This window comes from Rhineura floridana, chromosome 3, assembly GCF_030035675.1.
Source record: "Rhineura floridana isolate rRhiFlo1 chromosome 3, rRhiFlo1.hap2, whole genome shotgun sequence".
NCBI classification, from domain to species: domain Eukaryota; kingdom Metazoa; phylum Chordata; class Lepidosauria; order Squamata; family Rhineuridae; genus Rhineura; species Rhineura floridana.
In genome coordinates this window covers 204,146,052-204,167,438 of record NC_084482.1, presented here as the reverse complement: position 1 = coordinate 204,167,438, position 21,387 = coordinate 204,146,052, and the positions used below count along the sequence as shown (strand labels likewise).

At 48.4% G+C, this 21,387-nt stretch overlaps 2 protein-coding genes across 5 annotated transcripts; one reads left to right on the top strand and one right to left on the bottom strand.

Moving 5' to 3' along the window:
- Window positions 1-1,661: 1,661 nt before the first annotated feature.
- On the bottom strand, window positions 1,662-12,184 carry LOC133381235 (zinc finger protein 397-like). 4 transcript variants are annotated; one of them, XM_061620053.1, is made up of 5 exons: window positions 11,487-12,184; window positions 8,573-9,121; window positions 7,502-8,455; window positions 6,227-6,353; window positions 1,662-5,920 (listed from the first exon to the last, which is right to left on the bottom strand). In XM_061620053.1, the coding sequence occupies exons 3-5, from the start codon at window positions 8,285-8,287 to the stop codon at window positions 5,073-5,075; spliced, it is 1,761 nt and encodes a 586-aa protein (XP_061476037.1). In that variant the 5' UTR covers window positions 8,288-8,455; window positions 8,573-9,121; window positions 11,487-12,184; the 3' UTR covers window positions 1,662-5,072. The 4 variants fall into 4 exon arrangements, with proteins under 4 accessions (XP_061476037.1, XP_061476036.1, XP_061476038.1 ...); XM_061620052.1 differs by lacking the exon at window positions 8,573-9,121; XM_061620054.1 differs by lacking the exons at window positions 8,573-9,121; window positions 11,487-12,184 and adding an exon at window positions 11,343-11,419.
- On the top strand, window positions 11,581-20,500 carry LOC133381238 (zinc finger and SCAN domain-containing protein 16-like). The gene is made up of 5 exons (XM_061620067.1): window positions 11,581-12,624; window positions 13,129-13,290; window positions 13,857-14,971; window positions 16,023-16,134; window positions 17,731-20,500. Exons 3-5 carry the CDS (start codon window positions 14,003-14,005, stop codon window positions 18,354-18,356), a joined length of 1,707 nt encoding a protein of 568 aa, XP_061476051.1. The 5' UTR covers window positions 11,581-12,624; window positions 13,129-13,290; window positions 13,857-14,002; the 3' UTR covers window positions 18,357-20,500.
- The last annotated feature ends 887 nt before the right edge of the window (window positions 20,501-21,387 follow it).

Below are 21,387 nucleotides of genomic sequence, written 5' to 3'. Positions count from 1 at the left end.
TGACTGGTTTTAGAGGTTTTCTATTGCATTGTTTCACTATTTGGGGCTCCTTTGGAATGAAAGGCAGGAAAGAAATTTAATACTGTAAGAGCCAGTGTGGTGCGGTGGCTAGAGAGTCACACTAGGGCTTGGGAGATCAGGATTCAAATCTCCCCACACCTCACAGGGTTGTTGTGAGGATAAAATGGGGAGCAGGAGAGCCATGTATGCCCCCTTGAGCTCCTTGGAAGGGCAGAATATAAAAGTAATAAATAAATATGAAATGAAACTCAAAGCTGCATACACCCCTCCCTCATTAAAATACATAACTACCAGTTAGCATAGCTAGGATCTTCTGAAGAGAAAGAGCACGCTACAGTCTGTGCTCTAAAGATATAGCCCTCTTCTGGGCTGGGATTTGAATCTTGCATGCAGAGGCAACGTGATACCTGCACTCAGACTTGTAGGCAGCTGCCAAGTCAACATGCCTATAAGAAAAATATAAATCAAAGTTGTGTTCTAAAGCATCTGGAGGGTACCACATTGTAGAAGGCAGGTATAGCTCAGAATTGCGTGAAAATGGAGAACATTCTAGAACAGGGATGAGTAGTCAGGATGGCCCTCCAGATGTTGTTGGACTACAGCTCCCGTCATCCTTGATCATCGGCTACACTGGCTGGGGCTGATGGGAGTTGGAGTCCAACAACATTTGTAAGGCCAACTGGTTCCCTAGCCCTGATCCAGAATATAGCCTACAATTTTCTTTGGCTCTGGATTTTGGGGGGAAGGGGTAGATTGGGGCAGCTGGCAAGCTGCTTTTGAGAGAAATTTATTTTACATTCCTCATCTTCTCACTGAGGAACCCCTTAATAAGCGCCTGAGGAATTCCTGAAGTTTGGCACTGCGCTGTTTTTATGTTCCTCCAAGGAGCTCAAGGCTACATACATGCACCCCTCTCATTTTATCCTCACAGCAACCAGAACTTGGAAAATTTACTTTTTTGAACTACACCTCCCATCAACCCAATCCAGTGGCAATGCTGGCTGGGGCTGATGGGAGTTGTAGCTCAAAAAAATAACTTTTCCAAGCTCTGACAAAAACCCTGTGAGGTAGGTTAGGCTGAGAGGCAGTGAACCAGTCCAAGTTCACCCAGTGAGCTCCCAGGCTGAGTGGGGATTTGAATCCTTGTCTCCTAGTTCAGGTGTAGGGAATCTTTGGCCCTCCAAATGTTGCTGAACAACAACTCCCATCGTCCTTGGCCATTAGCCATGCTTGGTAGGGCTGATGGGAGTTGTAGTTCAGCAACGTCCAGAGGAGGGCCACAGGGTCTCCACCCCCTTCCCTAGGGTACAGTCCAACTCTCTAACCCAGGTGTAGCCAACCTGGTGCCCTCCAGGTGTTGTGTTGGACTCCAGCTCTCATCAGCCCCAGCCAGCATGGCCAATGGCTAGGGATGATGGGAGCTGTAATCTAACCACATTAGAAGGGCATCAGATCGGCTGCCCCTGCTCTAACCATTACACTGGCTCTCTCTTTTAAAAACAACCACCACATGCTTTAAATGCTGAAGTACACAATGAAAAAATATACTTTTTCATTATCAAAATATACCTCCAAGGTATATCATATTATGAAGCTGTGCCTTTTTCACTTTCTTTTTAAAGTACACCTTTTTATTTGTTCCATTCAGTGTTTCTTACAGATGCATAAAGACATTTTTTTCTAAAATTCTTGGATGTTCGTTTTAAAAAAACACGACCATAATAGAACCCTAAGTCACCTAGAGAAAAAATTCCATTAAGTATGTTAGTGACACGTCTTTCCGTACAAATACCTATCCTTACCTGGAAGGCTAATCCCAAAGCATGAAGCCACTCCTGGAAGAACTGGTGAAATATTAGATGGGGGGGAGAGAGAAAGTTAATCCCTACCTTGTAACTCTCTGCATATATACAAATTTGTATTCCTTTAGTACAGTAGGGCCCCGCTTTCCGGCATCCCGCTGATGCAGCGGCTTTCAATCAGGGGCAATCCCCCCTTTTAAAGCCAATTTTTCGATTTTACGGCATTTTGCGACATTTTCGCGTCATTTTCACGCGACGAGACCGATTAAAGTCAATGGGTTCCACTTTACAGCGATTTCCACTTTATGGCGGGGGCCTGGTCCCTAACCCGCCGTATAAGCAGGGCCCTACTGTACATAGCATTTAGCACTATCTGCCCTTCAAACCTGCCTCCCTCCCCTCAATAGCGGCAAGGAACACATACATGCTACAGATTTACATTCTACAAGTTTAAAAAATACTTGTAACTTCAGCCTTTATCCCTAACTTGCTACTAAGTGGCTACTAGGATTCTGTACTTGCCAATTCAAGGGTGTGAAAGGGCAATGGGACTGTCCAAGCTCAACCACCACTACCGTTTGTTACTGAGGACTACTCTCTTTGACAGGGCTGGGGAAGCTGGGGCCCTCCAGATATTGCTGGACTACAACTCCCATCATCCGACCATCCCTGGCTGGGGGCTGACGGGAGTTGAGAGCTCTTTACAACTGCTCTTTGATGAAATAAGCTTCGCCCCCTGAACCTCAAGCAGGAGACATTTAAAACAAAAGAAATGTTGCTTTGGAAAGCATGCTGAGTAAATTGGGGCATCTTGAGCTATGGGTGTACCAGCTCTTTCCAGCTCACACGTAACATCAAAAGGAAGTCATGTTGGCCCATAAAGAAAAATGCCACAATCCGCTGTTGGGCAACAGGTTTTTATGAGGGCCAACCAACATGTTACTAGATCAGGGGTCATCAACTTTTTAAAGCCCATGGACGCATTCGGATTTTTGAGCAAGTGCTCTGAGCAACATCCCCTCTGGTCACTTTTCCTCCCCCCCACCCCCACTTTTCCAAAGGATCTGGGTAAAACTCAGACCCAACAGAATTAATGTGGGCCTTGAGAAGCACATAGAGCTGAAAGAGAAAGCAGGAAAGAGCGTCACTCTTCCAACTTCCTACTTCAGCTCTATGTACTTTTCATAACCTCCACAACCAGTGAGTGGGTTCATCATAGGCCGCAGGGGAAGATCTCAAGGGCGCCATTGCACCCACAGGTGTCACCTTGGCAACCCCTGCGCTTCACGGTCAGAAAGTTTTTAAGTTCTCCAGAACTCTCCATCAGGCTGGATATTAAGCACAGCTGAGAGTAGAAGGGAAAAGAAGAAGAAGCTGGCTTGATATTGTAGCCATGAAGTCTGCTGCATTAGTCACAGTCTTTAATATAGATCAGGTATTCCTAAACCTTTTCCCCCATGGACCACTTGAAAACTGCTGAGGGTCCTGGTGAACCACTTAGTGATTTTTCTGCTCGTTGTAGCCTTTGTAGCGTGCTGTGCTAGATGCTGCAGGATTTTTCACTGAATTTTTATTGCTTCTTTTGTTTCTTATATTGCCTTTAATTGTACTACAATTTGAATTCCATAGAATACAATGCAAGAAACAACAGCATCAATAAAAATACAAATAAAAACCAATACAAATATTTAATGCAGACGCACCGCAGACCACCTGAAAGAAGCTCAAGGATCACTCCACGGATGCCAGTTTGGGAATCCCCAATATAGATGATGATTGACTTTACTGTTTGAAGGTTCTGCCTAACAGGGAATCAGGTGTGTTTTACTTTAAGGTTTGAGACACAGCTGAGCAAATGCTGGATTTATTTATTTTTTAAAAAAGAGGGATTGGCCATTGTAGGGGATCAAACACAGCTCAGATGTGAAAAGTCCCAGGAGCAACCTCCAGCATCTCTAGGTAGGGGGTGGGGCCAAGGAAGGTTGGTCTATTAGAGCTAACGGTGCACCGCCCCACCAAGCTCAGTTTGGTGGGGCTCACCCTCACCTGCCCACCTTCTGACTTGCAACCAGCCCAGGGGGTGGCCCTGCCTGTCAGCATCCTCTTCCTCCTTAGTCCCAGTGTCGCCCCTTGCAGAACGTAGCAGGGAGGAGGATAGGGACAAAACTAGAATAAATTAGCTCTGGCTTCATGCCTGTCAATGGTTCCAGCCTCACCTCCCGTTGGCCTCCCTGCCGCCCGCCCCACCAGGGCATCAGCCATCATTGGGAAAGTCCCCTGTCTGGGTACCTAGAGAGCCACGGGCAATCCAGGGAAGGGGAACCATTTCCAGCCCAAGGGCTGCATTCCTTCTGGGCCGTCTCCCAAGGGTTACCTGCCAGTAGTGGGCGGGGCCAGTGGCAAATGTGGGTGGAGCAACAGTTGCAAATTTTACCTATGTACAGCAGGCTAATTTTTACACACGCTCACACATCCCTCTCTCTAGCCTCTCTCCAAGCAAGCAAGAAGCATTATCCGGGTTCAAGGGCACACTCCAGCCAAGCAAAAACCCTTGGACTCTGAAGCAGAGCCAGTCACGGAGAGTTCCAAGGGCCAGTCAGGTCTGAGGTTCCGCACTTCTGATGGAAACTTCCTGTGTTCCTAATCTGAAACCTGCAGAGTACCTAGTAGAACCTAATGCAATTAAGTTTGCTATTTCCTCCCATGCTCCGGCTGCGCACACATCATGCGTTTAAAGCACCCCCGCCCCAAGAATCCTGTAGTTTGTTAAGGATGCTGGTAAACTACAGTTCCCAGGATTATTTGGGGGAGGGGAAATGTGCTTTAAATGTATGGTGTGTATGCATCCTTAAGTGATTAAAGGCAGATTTTGTAGCTGCATCATTATTAAACCAGCTTCCCCCATGGGCTTTCCTTAACATCCATCCTGATGAAGAGTTTTGCAGACCTTGAGAGCTTGCTGACTATTTCCTGACTTTTGGGTTGGTCCTAATAAAGGTATCACCCGACTGTGGATTTTAGAAGCTTTCCAAGTGTTCCTAGCCATGTTGGCATACAGTTCACATTCCCCGTTTAGAGGGGGAGATTTAGTTCTTTTTTTAAAAAGGCTTAACATTTTCAACTATTCACAGTAATCAAGGTGGGTCTCAAGGAGACTGTATGTGTGTATCAAAATGTCGGGTTCCTAAACAGTGGAAAACCAAGAAACTTCATAGTTTTACTAACGTGACTTTTTATACACACACACACTTAGCACTTCCCCTCTTGGTGGGTGATCTGATGCCGAACGAGTAGCGATCTGTCACTGAAAATTTTCCCGCAGTCCGAGCATCTGTACGGCTTCTCCCCTGTGTGGATCCTCATGTGCACCCTCAAGTTTGAATTCCCACCAAAACTCTTCCCACAGTCGGTGCACGTGTACGGCTTCTCGCGCGTGTGGGTCCGCTCGTGCACCAGAAGACCCGAGCTTTGGCTGAAGCTTTTCCCACAATCTCTGCACTTATATGGCTTCTCCCCCGTGTGGATTCTCTGGTGCCTGATGAGGACTGGTCTCTCCCGGAAGCTCTTCCCGCAATCCGTGCACTTGTATGGCCTCTCCCCCGTGTGGGTCCTCCTGTGTACGATCAAGTTGGAGTTGTCGCAGAAGCTTTTCCCGCAATCTGAGCACTGGTAAGGTTTCTCCCCTGTGTGGATCCTCTCGTGGGTGATGAGGTAGGCCCTCGTACTGAAGCCCTTCCCGCAGACAGAGCACTTGTATGGCTTCTCGCCCGTGTGGGTCCTCTCGTGAGCCTGAAGGTTACACTTGAGCTGAAAGTCTTTCCCACAGTGAACGCACGACTTCTCCCTCTCATGCCCCAGCTTTTGCGTCTCACCTGTTGGGATAGTAAGCTGGACCACATTTCCATCAAATTCCACATACCTTCCCTGGGAATTAATAAACTTGTCCCCTTCCTTCTTGGGGTATGCTTCCTCCTGGCCAGCAGAAACTTCGCCCTGATTGGGCCAGCTGGAGACATTCTGCCCGCCTCTTCCTAACAATATCCAATGCAGTTCCAGTTTCCTGGAGTTTTCCTGTTTGTTCTGCTCCTTCCCATCTCCTGTTGGAACAGGGAGAGAATCCTAACATTATTCACTGGCAATATCCAAGAGCATCTGTCATGAATGCAACCCAAATAAAAGGAAGGGCAGAGAAAAAAGTGAAGGGGGGGAAAGAGCAAATTTTGGCCCCACACACTACCAGTTCCAACCCACCCATTGCCAGTACGTGCCCCCCCAAAAAAATATTACCCCTGAGGGAATGCAGCCCTCAACATTAAAAAAAAAGTTCCCCACCCCTGATCTTGGTTGGGGACAGATCAAAAGTTTAACAGGATGGTTAAAACTCTGCCACCAGGCAGCCTTACCCTGCAAGGTCACATCGCAGTCGCCCTCCTGTTTGATCTGTTTGAAGACCGGCCTCTGCCAGCCGCCTGAGGGAGCCCCCTCCACTTCAGGGATCTTGGCATTCCCCTCCTGGAACATCCCTGGTACCTGAAGCAGAAGGAGAGATCGTTCTTAGGTGTCCTAAGTGTGCTCATGACACTTCACAGGACAGTTTCCTGCCCCAAAGAGCTTACTTTTAAAAAAAAAACCAGTAGAGGGAGTCTTCACAGGGGGAACAAGTGAGGAAGGGAAACGAGGGGAAAATGTGTGGTTATTTCCATCATACCTACATAGGGGCTTTGTGAGGGCAGAGCTAGGGAACCTTTTTTCAGCCCACAGGCCTCATTCCTTTATGGGTGATCTTCCGGGGCCTGCACGCCAGTGGTGGCTAGGGCCAGAGGCAATGAATATTGTATAGTCTAGTAGGCCAGTTTCCATGCACACTCACACACCCCTCTCTAATTATTATTATTACATTTATATCCCACCTTTACTCCAAGGAGCTCAAGGTGGTATACATGATTCCCTGCCCCCCACGAGGTAGGTTAGGCTGAGAGGCAGCGTGACTAGCCTATGATCATCTGACAAGCTTCATTGCTGGGTCAGAATTTTGAACCCTGCTCTTCCAGATCCTTGCATCCAAGACTAGGAAGTGGTGTATTGGGAAGCCCCACCCACCCCGCTCTCCCAAGCAGGGCCTCAGTGCAACAGCACTCTCCCCACTTGCTTTTTATTTTAGCCTTGGCTTTTCATTTTTACAGTTTGATTTTATGATTGGGTTTAATTGGGGGAATATTTATACACACACACATACACACACATGCCATCATTTTATCCAATTTCTAAGATGCACGGGGATCCTTTTGGAAATCAAGAAGGTTAGAACTGAAAACAACGAAATAAACAGAGAAGTGGGGTGCAAATTAAATAGATTAAATAAAAATCAAATACGGTATTTCCCTCCTGCAGCGGGTATAGTCCACTCAGGCAGCTGCCTTATCCCAAGTCAAACTGACGGCCCATGTAGCTCAGCATCGCCTACTCTGACTGGCAGCGGCTCTCCAGTTTCAGACGCAGGGATTTCTCCCAGCCCTACCAGGAGGCGACAGGGACTGAACCTGGGACCTTCTGCTCTGCCCCTGAGCCACGGTCTCTCCACTCTTACCATCTAAGGAGTCTACCTTCTCATACCACTGCAGGGTTAGGTCTGGTCGAACTCCAAAACCCTCATGATGACTAGGAAGAGGCATGCTCACCTGCTCAGCTGGCTTCGCCTCAGCTCGTTGGCTCAGCAGGAACTCTTCGGCCAAGGCCACTGCTTGCAAGCAGCTCTCTGGACCACCTTTCCTGACCCAGCATTGCATCTCCAGGGGCAGGACAGCCAGGAATTGCTCCAGGATCACCAGCTCCAGGATCTGCTCCTTGGTGTGCCTTTCCGGCTTCAGCCACTGCCGACAGAGCTCCCAGAGGTGGCCACAAGTCTTTCGAGGGCCCTCGGCCTCCTGGTAGCCAAACCGCCGGAAGCGCTGGCGCTGTGTGTCAGAGTCAGCAGCTTCCTCCTCTTCTTCCTCCTCCACTTCCAGAATCTCTTCCTTCACTTTCCCACGCTCCTCCTTCTCTTTGGCTGCCTGTTGGGTTTCTCTGCTGGGGCCTGGCAGGGGAGGGCTCACCATCTCTCTCCTCAGATGCGGCCTGGTGTTGGCCGTTCCCTCAGGAGGAGGCAGGACGGCTTGGGCCTCGTCCCGTAACGCCGACGTCCGCTGGTGCGGATTTCTCCCGTCCGAGTGGGAGGACTCCATCGCTTTGAGGAACTCCTGAAGCTGGGCCTCCCACGGCTGCTGCGGCCCCTTCTGCGACTCCCACTTAACGTGGCCTGGCATGTTTCTCTCCCAGAATCCCCCAGTATTCCTGGCCTGCATGACGCGAGGGCCTGTCCCTGGGTCAAGGGCCTCTAAGTCCGGTTGTTCTGTTTTCACTCCCTGTTGAGGCTCAGCCTCTAGCTGTAGACTAAGAGCCAGTCCATCTCGTTGTTCAGCAGCCATTTCCCCCCCCCCCCGGCAGAGGTCAGCCTGAACCAAGTGCCCAGTTGCTCCCAGAAGTCCAGCCTGGGTTTTTTTTACCTCACCAGGCCACAGGATATGCAGGCATGCGGGTGGTTAAGGTGGGGAAATTTAATCTTCCTGATGAATAGCAGACGGAGGTGCTTTTTGCTGAGGTGAAAAAAAATACGAGAGATCAAGGTCAAGAGAGCCCAATTCCACAACAATATAAGATAAGCTGGATTAGACCAAACTGAGGCCCATCGTGGTCCCGCATCCTGCTCTCACCTTGGTCAATCAGATGCCTTTGGGACACCTGTACACAGGACCTGAGCGTAACAGCGCTCTCCCCACTGGTATTCAGAGGCATTTACTGCCTCCAATAGTGGAGGTGGAACATAGCCATTGTGGCTAGTAGCCATCGATAGCCTTCTCCTCCATGAATTTATCTAATCTTCTTTTAAAGCCATCCAAGTTGGTGGCCTTCACTGCCACCCTAGCGAATGCCATCATTTAACTGTCCACCGCGTGAGGAAAGATTTTCTGGCAACAGGACAGAGTTCACCACACTCAAGGCTGGAGAGCAGGGCAGGTTGTGCGGCTCACACAGCAGTTTCCGGGTCTCCGATTCTCAAGATCGGCTGCCTGAGGCAGCTGCCTCGCTCTGCCTAACAGCAAGGCTGGCCCTGTATGGATTCCTGTGTCCAATTCTGGGCACCAGGTTTTAAGGTGGACACTGAGGAGCTGGAGGATACACAGAGGAGAGCGACCAAGATGGGGAGTAGCCTGGAAACCAAGTCCTTGGAAGATCAGCAGGAAGATTTGGACATGTATATCCTGGAGAAGAGAAGATGAAGGGGAGAAACGACAACTGCCTTCAAATATCACGCAGAAGACAGAGCAGACTCAGACTGCATACGCACCATACATATAAAGAGCAACTCTTAACTCGTTATGTTGAGAGTAAAGCATCAATGCATGTTACAAGTTACCTGAACCAGTAGGGGGCAACAGACAGAAATCTATTCTTCCCTCTGCTGATTCCTCCTCTAAATTGTTTGTTGTTTATGCAGGCTTTGTTCCTCCCCTCCCCTCTCCTCTTCCTTTCTTGGTTCTCAGTTAGTAAGGGTCTCCTGAGTGGAAGCCACATAGCTGCTTCAACATGTATGACCATACCTCTGTGTAGTAATAAACCTTAAGTTTCTGTATTCTTTCAACTACCAAACTTAAAAAAAAAAAAATGTAAATGTACTGCCCTCAAGTCGATTCCAACTTATGGTGACCCTGTGAATAGGGTTTTCATGAGGCTCAGAGGCAGTGACTGGCCCAAGGTCACCCAGTGAGCTTCATGGCTATGTGGGGATTTGAACCCTGGTCTCCCAGGTTGTAGTCCAACACCTTAACCAATATGTCACACTGGCTCTACCAATCTTAACAGACCTGTTATTTCTTCACTCCGCTGCAATATATATATCTACCAAAAACTCTTAACAGATTAAGGGTGCTGGGAATTGTAGCTCTGTGAGGGGTAAACTACAGTTCCCAAAATTCTTTGGGGGAAGGCATGCCCTTTAAATGTATGGTATGTACACAGCCTCATTTTCTGTTGCTCCAGGGGGCGGGACTGGAACCAGTGGGTGGAAATTACACAGAAAATGCAGATTTGGGCTAAGCATTAGGAGAAACTAATGGTGTACCCATAAGGCTGGGAGAGCTTTGGCCATCCAGATGTTGGTGAACTCCAACGCCCATCAGCCCCAGCTAGGGATGGGTGAGAATTTCGATTCAGTTCACATTTCAAGCGGAATTTATCAAATTCACAATTTCCAAAAACAATATGAGAACCAAAACACAGCCATCCTTCGAAATTCGGGTTTATTAGAATTTTGGGATGCAATTCACCAACGAAACAACATTTACAAAAATGCATATATTAGGGGAAAGTGTGTATAAAAATGAATACATGAGTGAAAATAACAGACAAAAGGCATGAAATGATGAAAAATGGCTTGCAAAAATGTGTACCTTTGTCAAAACTGCCTACAAAAATGTGTTTATTTGGAGAAATTTGCTCTAAAATGGTGGAGAATTTTCTTGAGGATTTAAAAAAAAATTAGCAGATGGCTGTAGAAATGTAGAGAACTAAATTTAACATTAGAAAAATGAGAAATTGAGAGAACCAAGACAGACAGCTCTTACCATCCCTAGCCCCAGCCAGCATGGCCAATGATTGGGGAAGAAGGGAGTTGTAGTTCAGCAACATCCAGAAGGCAACAGCTTCCCCAGCCCTGACTTACTAATAGCTAATGTTTCCTTACCAAATGGAAGGAGCTATTCAACAATGGAACAAGCTGCCTTGGGACAGGCTCTCCTTCGCTGGAATATTTAAAAGCAGAGGCTGAGTGGCCATTTGTCAGGGAAGTTGTAGTTGCAGCCTGCACTGTAGATCCTGCATTGAGCCAAGGGTGGACTACATGGCCTCTGACGTAGCGTCCAATTCTGTGATTCTGTGAACCCCAGGACCATCCGCATGCAAAGCAGGAACTCCACCCTAAGTTATGACATTTATTTCGTTTGGTGGAGGATTTTTTCACTCTCCAAACTACACTCCACCTTTCATGCCTGTAGCCATATTTATACAGAACCATCAGCGTCCACAGCTCTTTAGTCAATAACACAAAGGAAATCCCTGTCAGATCTGACCAAGGGTCCAGTTAGTGAAGGATACTGTTCTCACCATAGTCAAACAGATGTCCCAATGGGAAGCCCCCAAGCAGGACCTGAGGGCGAGAGCACCCTCCCCATTTGTGATTCTCGGCAACTGGTATTCAGAGTCCTACTGCCTCCCACAGTGAAGGGATAAAACAGCCACCGTGGCTAATAGCCACTGCTAGAGCCAAGAAGACAGGTCCTTGATCCCAAGCAAGGACACAGAGGTGCATAAAGGCACCTTTAAAAGCTACCCCTCGCGCAGAAATTCAGCAAACGAAAACAAAACAAACAAGCAAAATGCAGTTTTTTCCAAACAAAAAAATGCAATGAAGGAGGGAAGCTCCACCTGTTCAACTTCTGCCTGTCACACAGCTATGAAAGACATACAAGCCCAGCCGAGGAGGGCGGGAAGGGAAATCCCAAATTGAGAGAATCCCTTCACTAAAATTCTCCATCTCTTCTTGCTACACACAGACTTTGACCCACTCACCTGATTTTCCCCTAAAAATACAGGGGCGGGAGAAATCACTCCGGCTCCTGCTACAGCGCCTGGGAAATTTAAACCTCTGCATTCCCGTAGCAGGCGGGGCAGGAAGTGAGTTACACTATTCGCATCCCTCTGTTCCCAAAGCATCTCAGTTTCTCTAGGAAATAAAGACTCCATGAACTTAACCCCTTTATTGAACAGCACTAAAACAAAGAGCTCAGGTAGCCGATGGCCATTTTTATTTGAGGGGCCCTGGGATCTGGAAGCGTTTGGTATGTTCTTCAGAGGCTGGAACAAGTTTATGGAGGAGGAGAAGCTTATGACTTGTCCGTTAATCACGACGGCCGAATGGAACCTCCAGCTTCAGAGGCAGTATACCTCTGAATATATCTCTGGGGTGAACCAGCTGGGCTCTCTTTGATGCCCTTTGTTCCCTTTTCCCCCTTCCCCTTCAAACTGACCCACTCCTGTCTGTGTCAGAGGTAACACAAAACCTCTGGATCGATCAGGGTTGGAGGAACGTGTGGCCCTCCAGTGGTCGTTGCATCCCGGTTGTGAATTTGCCGCTACAGTGCTGGTTATAATACATAATTATTTCAAAGCCCCACACCTAAATTTAATAGGTTTAAAAATTAGTAAAATATTTTTTTTCTAAAAAAAGCATTATTCCTATGGAATCCTACCACTACCCTTGCCCCGCACATGGAGTAGTCCAATGTGACTTCTAGTTGGAACTGGAAGTGTTGAATGTTTTTCTTAAAAGAACCCTTTGTGTCAGCGGCTGGAAGACGGTTCTTTGCGTCTGAGAACAAGGAAAGGAGTGGGTGCAAAATGAGTTTTGGGGCTAGAAGCAGCAGTCAAAGCAAGGATTGGGAAAAAAGCACAAGAGGTGGCTAAGCCATAAAAGGAGGAGGCTGGGGAAAACAAGGCCTGGTTTCCCCCTTAAATCTGCCGGAAGAGCCGGTTTCCTCCGTCTAAAGTTGCCAGCTGACCATAAAAAGCCCAAGCTGGCTTGCTCCTGTGCCCGTCCGAGCTGCAGAAATCAGCAGCTGAGGCTTTTCCTCCACAGGCCTTTTTTCCTTAGCAGGAGGAGCGGTTGGTGATTGGAGGAGCTGCTGTGGGGAAAAGCACAGGAGCAGAGGTATGTTCAAAAGTTGGCAGCCTTTCTCACATTTCCCCCTTTCTTTTTTGCCCCTCGTTCCATTATTATTATTATTTACTTGCTTTTTTAAAAAATGAACTCACAGCACCCTTTAGTGCCCTAGTTTCACAGTAGCAACTTCCAAAGGGGTAGCTGTGTTAATTCTGTGTCGCTGCAAAAACAGCAGAGCCTTGTGACACCTTAAAAATTAATCATGCTTCCAGATGGGAGTTTATTGTGAGACTGATGCTTCTAACACATGCGAGTGGCCACATGACAATGTTGACATCTCGGTTCCAGCCCACATCGACCACAGGCACATCATCTAGATTTACCCTCAGGGCTGAATTAAGTTCCCTTCAGGTGCTGCAGACCTCAGGTTACGCACCTAGGGTGCCTCCAGACGGTCAGTATTTTGCGGGAGGCATTTGAGCGCATCTTGGGAAATGTAGGTTTGTGCAATGAAAGGGGAATGAAGGCCTCTATTGCCCTGCCATTTTGCAGTTCGGAAAGCAGGGTGTGCAATGAAAAGCATGGGATGAACGAATGATTAATGGGAAGATACAAGCAAGCAAATCAAGATGAAGGCTCGTTGTTGCTGACCGACGTCTTTCCATACGTTTCCATACGTAAGATCCCAGGTTCAATTCCCAGGGGCATCTGCAGGTATTTATTTATTTATTACATTTATACCCCGCCTTTCTTTTCATGATAGAAACCCAAGGCGGCTTACATGTGGTTTCCAGGCAGTTTCCCATCCAGGCACTGACCAGACCTGAGCCTGCTTAGCTTCAGCAGGATGCTGGCCTCATGTGCCTTCAGACCATAGCCTGGAATGTCTCCTGCCTGAAATCCTGGAGAGCTGTTGCCAGTCAATGGAGGCAGTCCTGATGTCAGTGAACCAATGGTCTGACTCAGTATAAGGCAGCTTCCCATAATAAGCTTTCTGCAAGCAAATCAGGAGAAATGCTGAATGAGCAGGTCACCTGGAGGAGCCCTCAGGGTTCTGGGGTGAACAGCCACTGCCTGCTCCCCAACTCAATTTCTCAAATTATAAAGTCTGGCTTGTAAGCTAGGTCCGTCGCAAACCGTAACTGGCGCACACCAGGTCCCAGGGGTAGGGAGGGGTCTTTAGGATGATATATTACGGATTATAAATGAATAAACGTTAATTATGATCATTGTTACCTTTTTATCCTACACTTCAAGGCGGCCTCTTTTTTTATTTCTAGGCCGTAGTTGAGCTGCAAGAGCATCTGCTTTGCATGCAGAGGGTCCCAGATGCAATCCCCAGCATCTCCAGGTGGGGCTGGGAAATGTCCCCTACTTGAAACTCTGGACTGGCTGCTGCCAGTCAGTGTTGACATTACTGAGCTGGATGGACCGACGGTTTGACTTGATCCAAGGCAGTTTCCTGTGTTGTCTTTCTGATAGGGATAAGCTTCTCTCGTTCACCGGGAAGATTCTCAATTCGACTGGTCATTTGTCCGCTGAGTTTCAAGGCCTGATAATTTTGGTTTGGGAGGGGGAGGGAGACTATTCAGGCCTCGTCCCAAGTGGGAGAATGATGGCGGAGTGGAGAGATGGGCAAGGTTTCCGGCTGAAGGCTGTGCCAGAGAATGGGTTGAAGGTGGAGGAGATGGACCCAGCAGGTCCTGAAACTGCCAAGGGCGTGGCGAAAAACCTTCACGCCCTCTTGGTTGGGGATACTAAGGAATTCTGGGAAAGAACCATGCGCCCACAAATTAGTCAGAGCTCGGAGGAAGGGGCACAACAGTCCCAGACGACCAAACTTCAGGGGGTTGTAAAAATCCTCCAGTTCCTTCAGCCATATCCAGGTGACTTCCAGCCATTGCTGCCAGGGCCAAGGGTGGATGCAAAGGGGTTTAATCCCCCTTGTGGAGCCCCCCTTGACCCCTGCCAGAAACCAAAAGGGCTAAGGGTGATCCTAGCCCCTCCAGGCCTCTCTACGGAATCCAGGGACAACCTTTTAGTCAAAGTTGAGCCGGGAAGTCAGAAAGTGAAGGCAGAGGTCCTCGACGAGGAAGCCGCTGGCTCGGAGATGTCGCGCCAACGCTTCAGGCAGCTGCACTACCGAGAAGCTGACGGCCCCCAAGAAGTTTGCCAAAGCCTGCAAGAGCTTTGTCGTCAGTGGCTGAAGCCAGAGAGGCACAGCAAGGAGTGGATCCTGGAGCTGGTGGTCCTGGAGCAGTTCTTGGCCATGCTGCCCCAGGAAATGGGGCGGTGGGTGAAGGATCGCGAGCCGGACAGCTGCACCCAAGCGGTGTCCATAGCTGAAGAGTTCTTGCTGGGGCAGTGCGAGGAAGAGGAGAAGCAGGATTGGCAGGTGAGGTTCCTCGTTCACAGGCAGCGGGTAAGATTAAGAGCTCCAACGGTCTCAACCCAGGCTAACTAATTTCTAAGATGCGGGTGAAGAACCTCAGGACTGGAGACCAAATGCGGCCCTCCAAGCCTCTGTCTCTGGCCCTTGGCACTCTCCTCAGCCACACCGCTCCCCGGCCATGCTTGGAATGTTTTTGCCTGGCCTGGAATGTGCCTGTGAACTCTGATAATCCTTCTTGCTTGACTGAATGGAGGACAGAGGGGGATGTGTGAGTAAATTAGCCCGTGTTGCTCCACCCACAGTTGCTCCTGGTCCCGCTCAGAGGTCCCCGCCCCGAGGGCCAGGCAGTGAGGCCTATCGCTATCTTAGAGCGGTTCAATCAAATTTGGGACAACGTAATATTATTGAAACTCACACGTTAGAGAGGCGAATGGACAAACGAACAGAGTTACAGAGAGATGGTCCTTATTTATTATGGCCTGGAATAATAACTATTTGAAGAATAAATATCCATATATTGTAGTATGTTTGCATCATTATAGATTTTGTTTGTTTCTTTGTTTATTATATTTCTACCCTGCCCTTCCTCCCAGAAGGAGCCCGGGGCGGCAAGATATAATTGGAAGTTATATAGGCTTTTCAAAATTTATTTATTTATTTATTATTTGGTCTATATCCCACCCTTCCTCCCAGTGGGAGCCCTGTTGTTGTTGCAATTTCCCCCTCTTTTTGTACTATACATATAGTTTCCCGGTATTTTCTCTGTTGTTGTTATTTGAATATTGTTTATTATGAATCGATACTTATTGCAGTAATAACCTTCTGTAAGCCACTTTGTGAGGTCCGCCCAAAAAGCGGTAGATAAATGCCTTAAATAAGTAAGTAAATTGTGTTAACTGATTCACAATTTTTTTAAAGAGAAAAAAAAAGGCAGAGGCCTGAGATTCTTCATCCCTGCCATAAGTACAGGAAGCAGGGAGGGAAGAGAAGGGCCCTTAGATCAGGAACATTCCTGCCCCTTTGGACTGAGTGGGGTCCTGTACTGCTCTTCCAGGGGATGCAGCACTTCAAGGCAGTGGTGGTGAATTCCCCTGAAGCCCAGACAGCTCCAACTGGTCCCTTGATGGAAATCAAGCAGGAGAGCAACTGGGATAGCAAAGCTCTCGGTAAGGCTTTTGGGGGGTCTGAGTTACTGGGTTCTCGGACATTCCTGACGTTAACATCTGGTTGGGCTGTAACATTTGGTGAAGGGCTGGTGCTCTGTGGCAGGCCACATCTTGTGCACGTGGAAGGTCTGACGTTCAGCCCTCGTGTCTCCTGGCGGGGCTGGGAATCTCTGCTGTCTGAAATCTTGGCGAGCCGCTGCCAGTCAGTGTAAACAATACTGAGCTAGGTGGACCAATGGCCTGATTTGGTGTGCAGCAGCCCGTGGGTGCCTGTTGTGACTGGGAGGGCGGGAGGCAGGGCGCCCCAGCAGCAGGTGGAGCCAGCCAGCCAATGCCAAGCAGAGCCAACTAATGCTAGCTTTGTCCCCATCCTCCTCCCACCTGAGTTCTACAAAGGCAATACCGAGACTGAGGAGGAGGAAGCTTAAGAGGCAGGGTCATCCCCTGGACTAGTTGTAAGAAAGAAGGTTGGTACGTGGCTTCTGGCTGAGGATGGTCTGAGGTTGGTGGGGCGGTGCCATATTTGCCCGAATGGGTCAGCCTCCACTGACGGCAGCTTCCCATGTTTCTGTGCTTTTCAATTGCTGGTGGATGCTGTCAACATTGTAGAACTTTGGCTCATCCAATGAAACCGACGGGACAGACCAAAGGAAGGAACGTCTTCACGTGATGTGTAATTTTAGCATCTGGAATTCACTGCCACTGGATGTGTTGACGGCTACCGGTTTAGATATCTTTTTTTTTCTTTTTAAGGGGATTTACAGGAAATAGGCCTATATGATACATAGACTGAAACCTCTACATATCAGCGGTAGTATGTAAGAGTAAACAGGTCCCAGGCGATGGTCTGAAGGCACATGAGGCCAGCACCTTGCTAAAGCTAAGCAGGGTCAGGTCTGGTCAGTGCCTGGATGGGAGACCGCCTGGGAACCACGTGTAAGCCGCCTTGGGTTTCCATCATGAAAAGAAAGGCAGGGTATAAATGTAATAAATAAATACATATCACATCTCTGCCATGAACTCTGTAGGTAGCCATAGGAAAACCACTCTCTCACTCTTTCCACCTGCCACTGAGTGATTACACTGACTGACCTTGCAGAGTTGATGTGTGGGTGACAAAGGGCTTTGAACACTTGAAAGTAATAGACAAAATGCAACATATAGCCTTACAAACACCCCAGAAAGTTTTTCCTGCCAATCTAAGACATCTGCCTTTTTTGTTGGGGTGAGGAGAAATGTATCCTTGCCATCCTTACACCCTTGCCTCCTTGACTGGGAGTTGGTTGTGCCTTCGATAACAGCCCGGTGGGCAGAAATTCAGCTGGTGAAGTTTCCCTTCTGCTTAGTGATAAAGGAAGGTTACGTGCAGAAGGTCCCGGGCTCAAGTACAATCTCTGGGTCTGGCTGGGAATATCCCTTGCCTGAAATTCTGGAGAGCTACTGCCAGTCAGAGTAGGCAGTACTGAACTAGATGACCAGTGGTCTGATTCAGTATAAGGCAGCTGCCTATGTTAGCAGATTCTCTTTTGTCCTCCCCTTCCTGGCAAAGGAATGACTTGTATTTTGAATTCTCTCTCCTTCCCCCCCCCCCGGCAGATGTTGAGATGGCTTTTGGGGAAGAGCAAGATGGCCCCCAAAACTCTGGGGAACAGGAGCAGCAACGCCCATCGTTGGGAAGAACTGAACGCGACCCGTCTTGCTGCCCTGATCAGGGGGACCTCACTAAGGCCCAACCTGGGAATCCTCCGGTGGAGCAGCAAAGGAGGAAATTCATCAACAGTCAGGGCAGATATGAAGAACTGGAGGAAGAAACGGCACTGACGAAAATCATCCTCCAAGACGAGAGGTTGAAAACATGCCCCGATTGCGGGAAAGGCTTTGTGTGGAGGTCTCAGGTCATCGAGCACCAGCGGACCCACACGGGCGAGAGGCCCTACGCCTGCTCGTACTGCGGGAAGCGCTTCAGCAGCAAGTCTTATGTCATTAAGCACGAGAGGATCCACACGGGAGAGAAGCCGTACAAGTGCGCCCACTGCGAGAGGAGCTTCAGCCGGAGGGACGTCCTCGTTGCGCATCAGCGGACTCACACGGGCGAGAAGCCGTATAAATGCTCCGAGTGCAAGAGGTGCTTCCGGGACCGATCCAGCTTTTATGTGCATAAGAGGACTCACAAACGGGAGACGCCTGACAGACACCACCACAGACTGTGGGAAAAAGCATAGGCGTGGCATGTGCACCTTTTTATTGCCTGATGGAGAGACTGGCGAAGCGACTGCATTGCTCATCCAAGGATTCACTATGAAAGATTCTTGCAGAGAAACTGCATAAGTATTCTGAAGGCTGTCCATAACGGGTATAAGAATAACCACCCTCCACCCCAAAAATAGAAATCTTATGAATGTTTGCACTGAAGGGAAGAGCTTTAGACCAGGAATGGGGAACCTGTGGCCTTCCAGATGATGTTGGACTCTAGTTCTCATCAGCCCCACCAGCATGACCAATAGTTAGGGATTATGAGAAATGTAATCCTCCAACACCTAAAGGGCCGCAGGTTCCCCCACTCTAGACATCTGGAGGGGCAGTGGTTCCCCACCCCTGCTTTAAACAGAGGCCTAGTTCTCACTGGGCTATATTTGGGCTGTTACATTTCAGTCTACAAATGTAGGACTCACATGATGGAATACTCCTTCCCCCCCCCCAAAAAAAAAAATCCTGCTTATCAGACAGGAAGCTTCTCCCTGACATGCTAGTGTTCTGTATGCAGGGATTTTCATTTACTTCCTTAAAAGAAGGAAGATTCCACCTTGTGAGACACCCCCACCTGCAGTCTGAAGTGGTATAGCCCAGACACGGTTTTACTACTTCACTGAGGTCCAATATGCACATTTCTTGAAAAAAATGGACTGCCTTCAAGTCGACTCCAACTCAGAGGGGGTTTACCATTGCCTTCCTCTGAGGCTGAGAGGCAGTGACTGGCCTAAGGTCACCCAGTGAGCTTCATGGCTGTGTGGGGATTGGAACCCTGGTCTCCTAGGTCATAGTCCAACACTCTAACCACTAATCATATCTAACCCATAATCATATCTCCCCGCCCTGCCCCCCCCCAAAAACCTTTAAAACCAGCTGTGTCAGAGAGGATTAAATCAGGCATCAGTTTCGAGGCCGGGGGGCCTGCTAACCCTTTCCCTCTCCCACATTGGTTTCTTGATCAAAATCACACACAACCTTCCCCAAAGCGTCTCTAAGCCCCTTGGGTGGGTGAAGGAACGAGTGGGCAGAGAGGGCCGATGCAGGTATCTCAGTGATGCAGTGTCCCAGCATTCTCTCCTCCTCAGATGGTACAGTCCCAAGAGGCCCGTGCTGTACCGTTCTTCAAATGAGTTGATTGGCTGCAGGGGACCCTTCCTCATATTTGTGCAGCCGTCAACTCAGCTGGAGCACTACCAAGCATACACTCACCTGCGGTGGTGGCTGGTGCCCATTGGGACTGCTAGGGAGGAAAGCAGGAAGCCCCAACAGTAGATGGAGCTGGATCCAATGACAGGCAGAGCCCACTAACCCTGGTTTTGTCCCCATCTTCCTCCCTGTCCAATTCGACAAGGGCACCGATGAGATTGAGGAGGAGGAAGCTGGCAGGCAGACTGAGGTTAATGGGGCAGCGCCATTGCTCGACAGCGAGCCCTGCTTCATGACTGAAGGCCTCCGGAGGTTGCTAGACTCTCGGTCCCATCATCTCTGACCTTTGGCCATGCTGGCTGGGGCTGATGGGAGTTGGAGTCCAACAACCCCTGGAGGGTCACAGTCACTCACTCTCATAGCTAATCCCCCTGCACTCTGAAATGGCCGCATCTGTGTGATGGAGTGTGATTCGTGACTTACTGTCAGCATTTATGTGATGGGCTGAAGGGCAACAAACTTTGCTGTTTTGCTACTGCTGGCTTGACCAATATCCTTTGGGATCCTTCTAACAGTTCTGTTAAACAATAAGAGGGTTTTTTTTCCCCCAGGGGTAGCGGGGTCTTGGCTTTTTTTTTTTTAAGAGCAACTTGAGTGCAACTTGTGTGTGCATGTTAAAACACTCTTTTTTAAAGAGTAAGGGCTTGTTCCAGACCCTGCTAATTTGCAGGTGGGATTCAACCAAATCCTGGTTGCACAATTATCATTGATAGGGAGGTGTTTTGCAACAAACCCACTTCTCGACAAACAAATCAGAATTATTCTCATTAAGTAACCAGCGTCATCTAAACTCCCTGCAAACAAATCATGACGAATGCTGAATAAAGATGTTGTCTGGAAGTGCCTTAAGATAGATGTCTTGATTTGTTAGCCAGAGCCCAGGGATGCTCTGAGTCGCTTGCATTTTAGGGTTTACTTTAGTTTTGTTTGCTGATTTTCTGTCTGTGTAAAATCCATACGTCCATCTTGTGGTGATGGAGGAGAGTTTTGCGGATACCATGGACCACAAAAAAAGACAAATAATTAGGTGTTAGAACAAATTAAACCAGAACTGTCACTAGAAGCTAAAATGATGAAACTGAGGTTATCATACTTCGGACACATCATGAAATCTGAACAGGGTGGTTTATAACTAGGGTTGCCAGGCTCAGAGCCTGAGAATGATTCTGTATCTTTAAGAGAAGAGAAAATTCAGCCAAGTGCAAGTTTTCTTGCAACACTATAATGGGAAAAACTACAAGGTGGAATTCTCCCTTCCCTCTGGACAAGTTTTAAAGATACAGAAGACCTCTTGGTTCGTTAAATGCACATTTGGTGACCAGCTTGGTTTGGGGCGATGCCAAATCTTGGTTGGGCCACCTTTGGGCTTGAGCACGGCCATCTTCCCTTTGCATGCTCAGATTCATTAGAACACAAGAAGAGCCCTAAAACTGGATCAGGCCAAAGGCCCATCTAGTCCAGCATCCTGGTCACACAGTAGCCAACCAGATGCCCTAATGGGAAGCCCGAAAAAAGGATGCGAGTCCAACAGTGGTCTCCCCACTTGTGATTCCCAGCAACTGTATACAGAGATGTGCTGCCTCCATTAGTGGAGGTAGAACATAGCAACCATGGCCAGTAGACTCCCGCTTTTCTCACTTGATGCTTTGGGCAAACCACAGTTTAAAGCAGGTTTCCCATTTTGGTTAAATACAACTCAGGTGTATTTAAAAAGAATAAAGAACCTGAGTGCGTGGAACTGCTCTGAGACAAATTGGCTCATGGCAAAGCAAGCCAGGAGATCTGAATCTCGTTTTT

Coding starts and splice junctions, on each gene's coding strand:
- LOC133381235 (XM_061620053.1), bottom strand. CDS start 8,287: ATGGCTGCTGAACAACGAGATGGACTGGCTCTTAGTCTACAGCTAGAG. Junction 6,354..7,501: donor AGGCGAAGCCAGCTGAGCAG/GTGAGCATGCCT, acceptor CTTCTGCTTCAG/GTACCAGGGATGTTCCAGGA. Junction 5,921..6,226: donor CTGCGATGTGACCTTGCAGG/GTAAGGCTGCCT, acceptor CTGTTCCAACAG/GAGATGGGAAGGAGCAGAAC.
- LOC133381238 (XM_061620067.1), top strand. CDS start 14,003: ATGGACCGACGGTTTGACTTGATCCAAGGCAGTTTCCTGTGTTGTCTT. Junction 14,972..16,022: donor AGGAGAAGCAGGATTGGCAG/GTGAGGTTCCTC, acceptor CTGCTCTTCCAG/GGGATGCAGCACTTCAAGGC. Junction 16,135..17,730: donor CTGGGATAGCAAAGCTCTCG/GTAAGGCTTTTG, acceptor CCCCCCCGGCAG/ATGTTGAGATGGCTTTTGGG.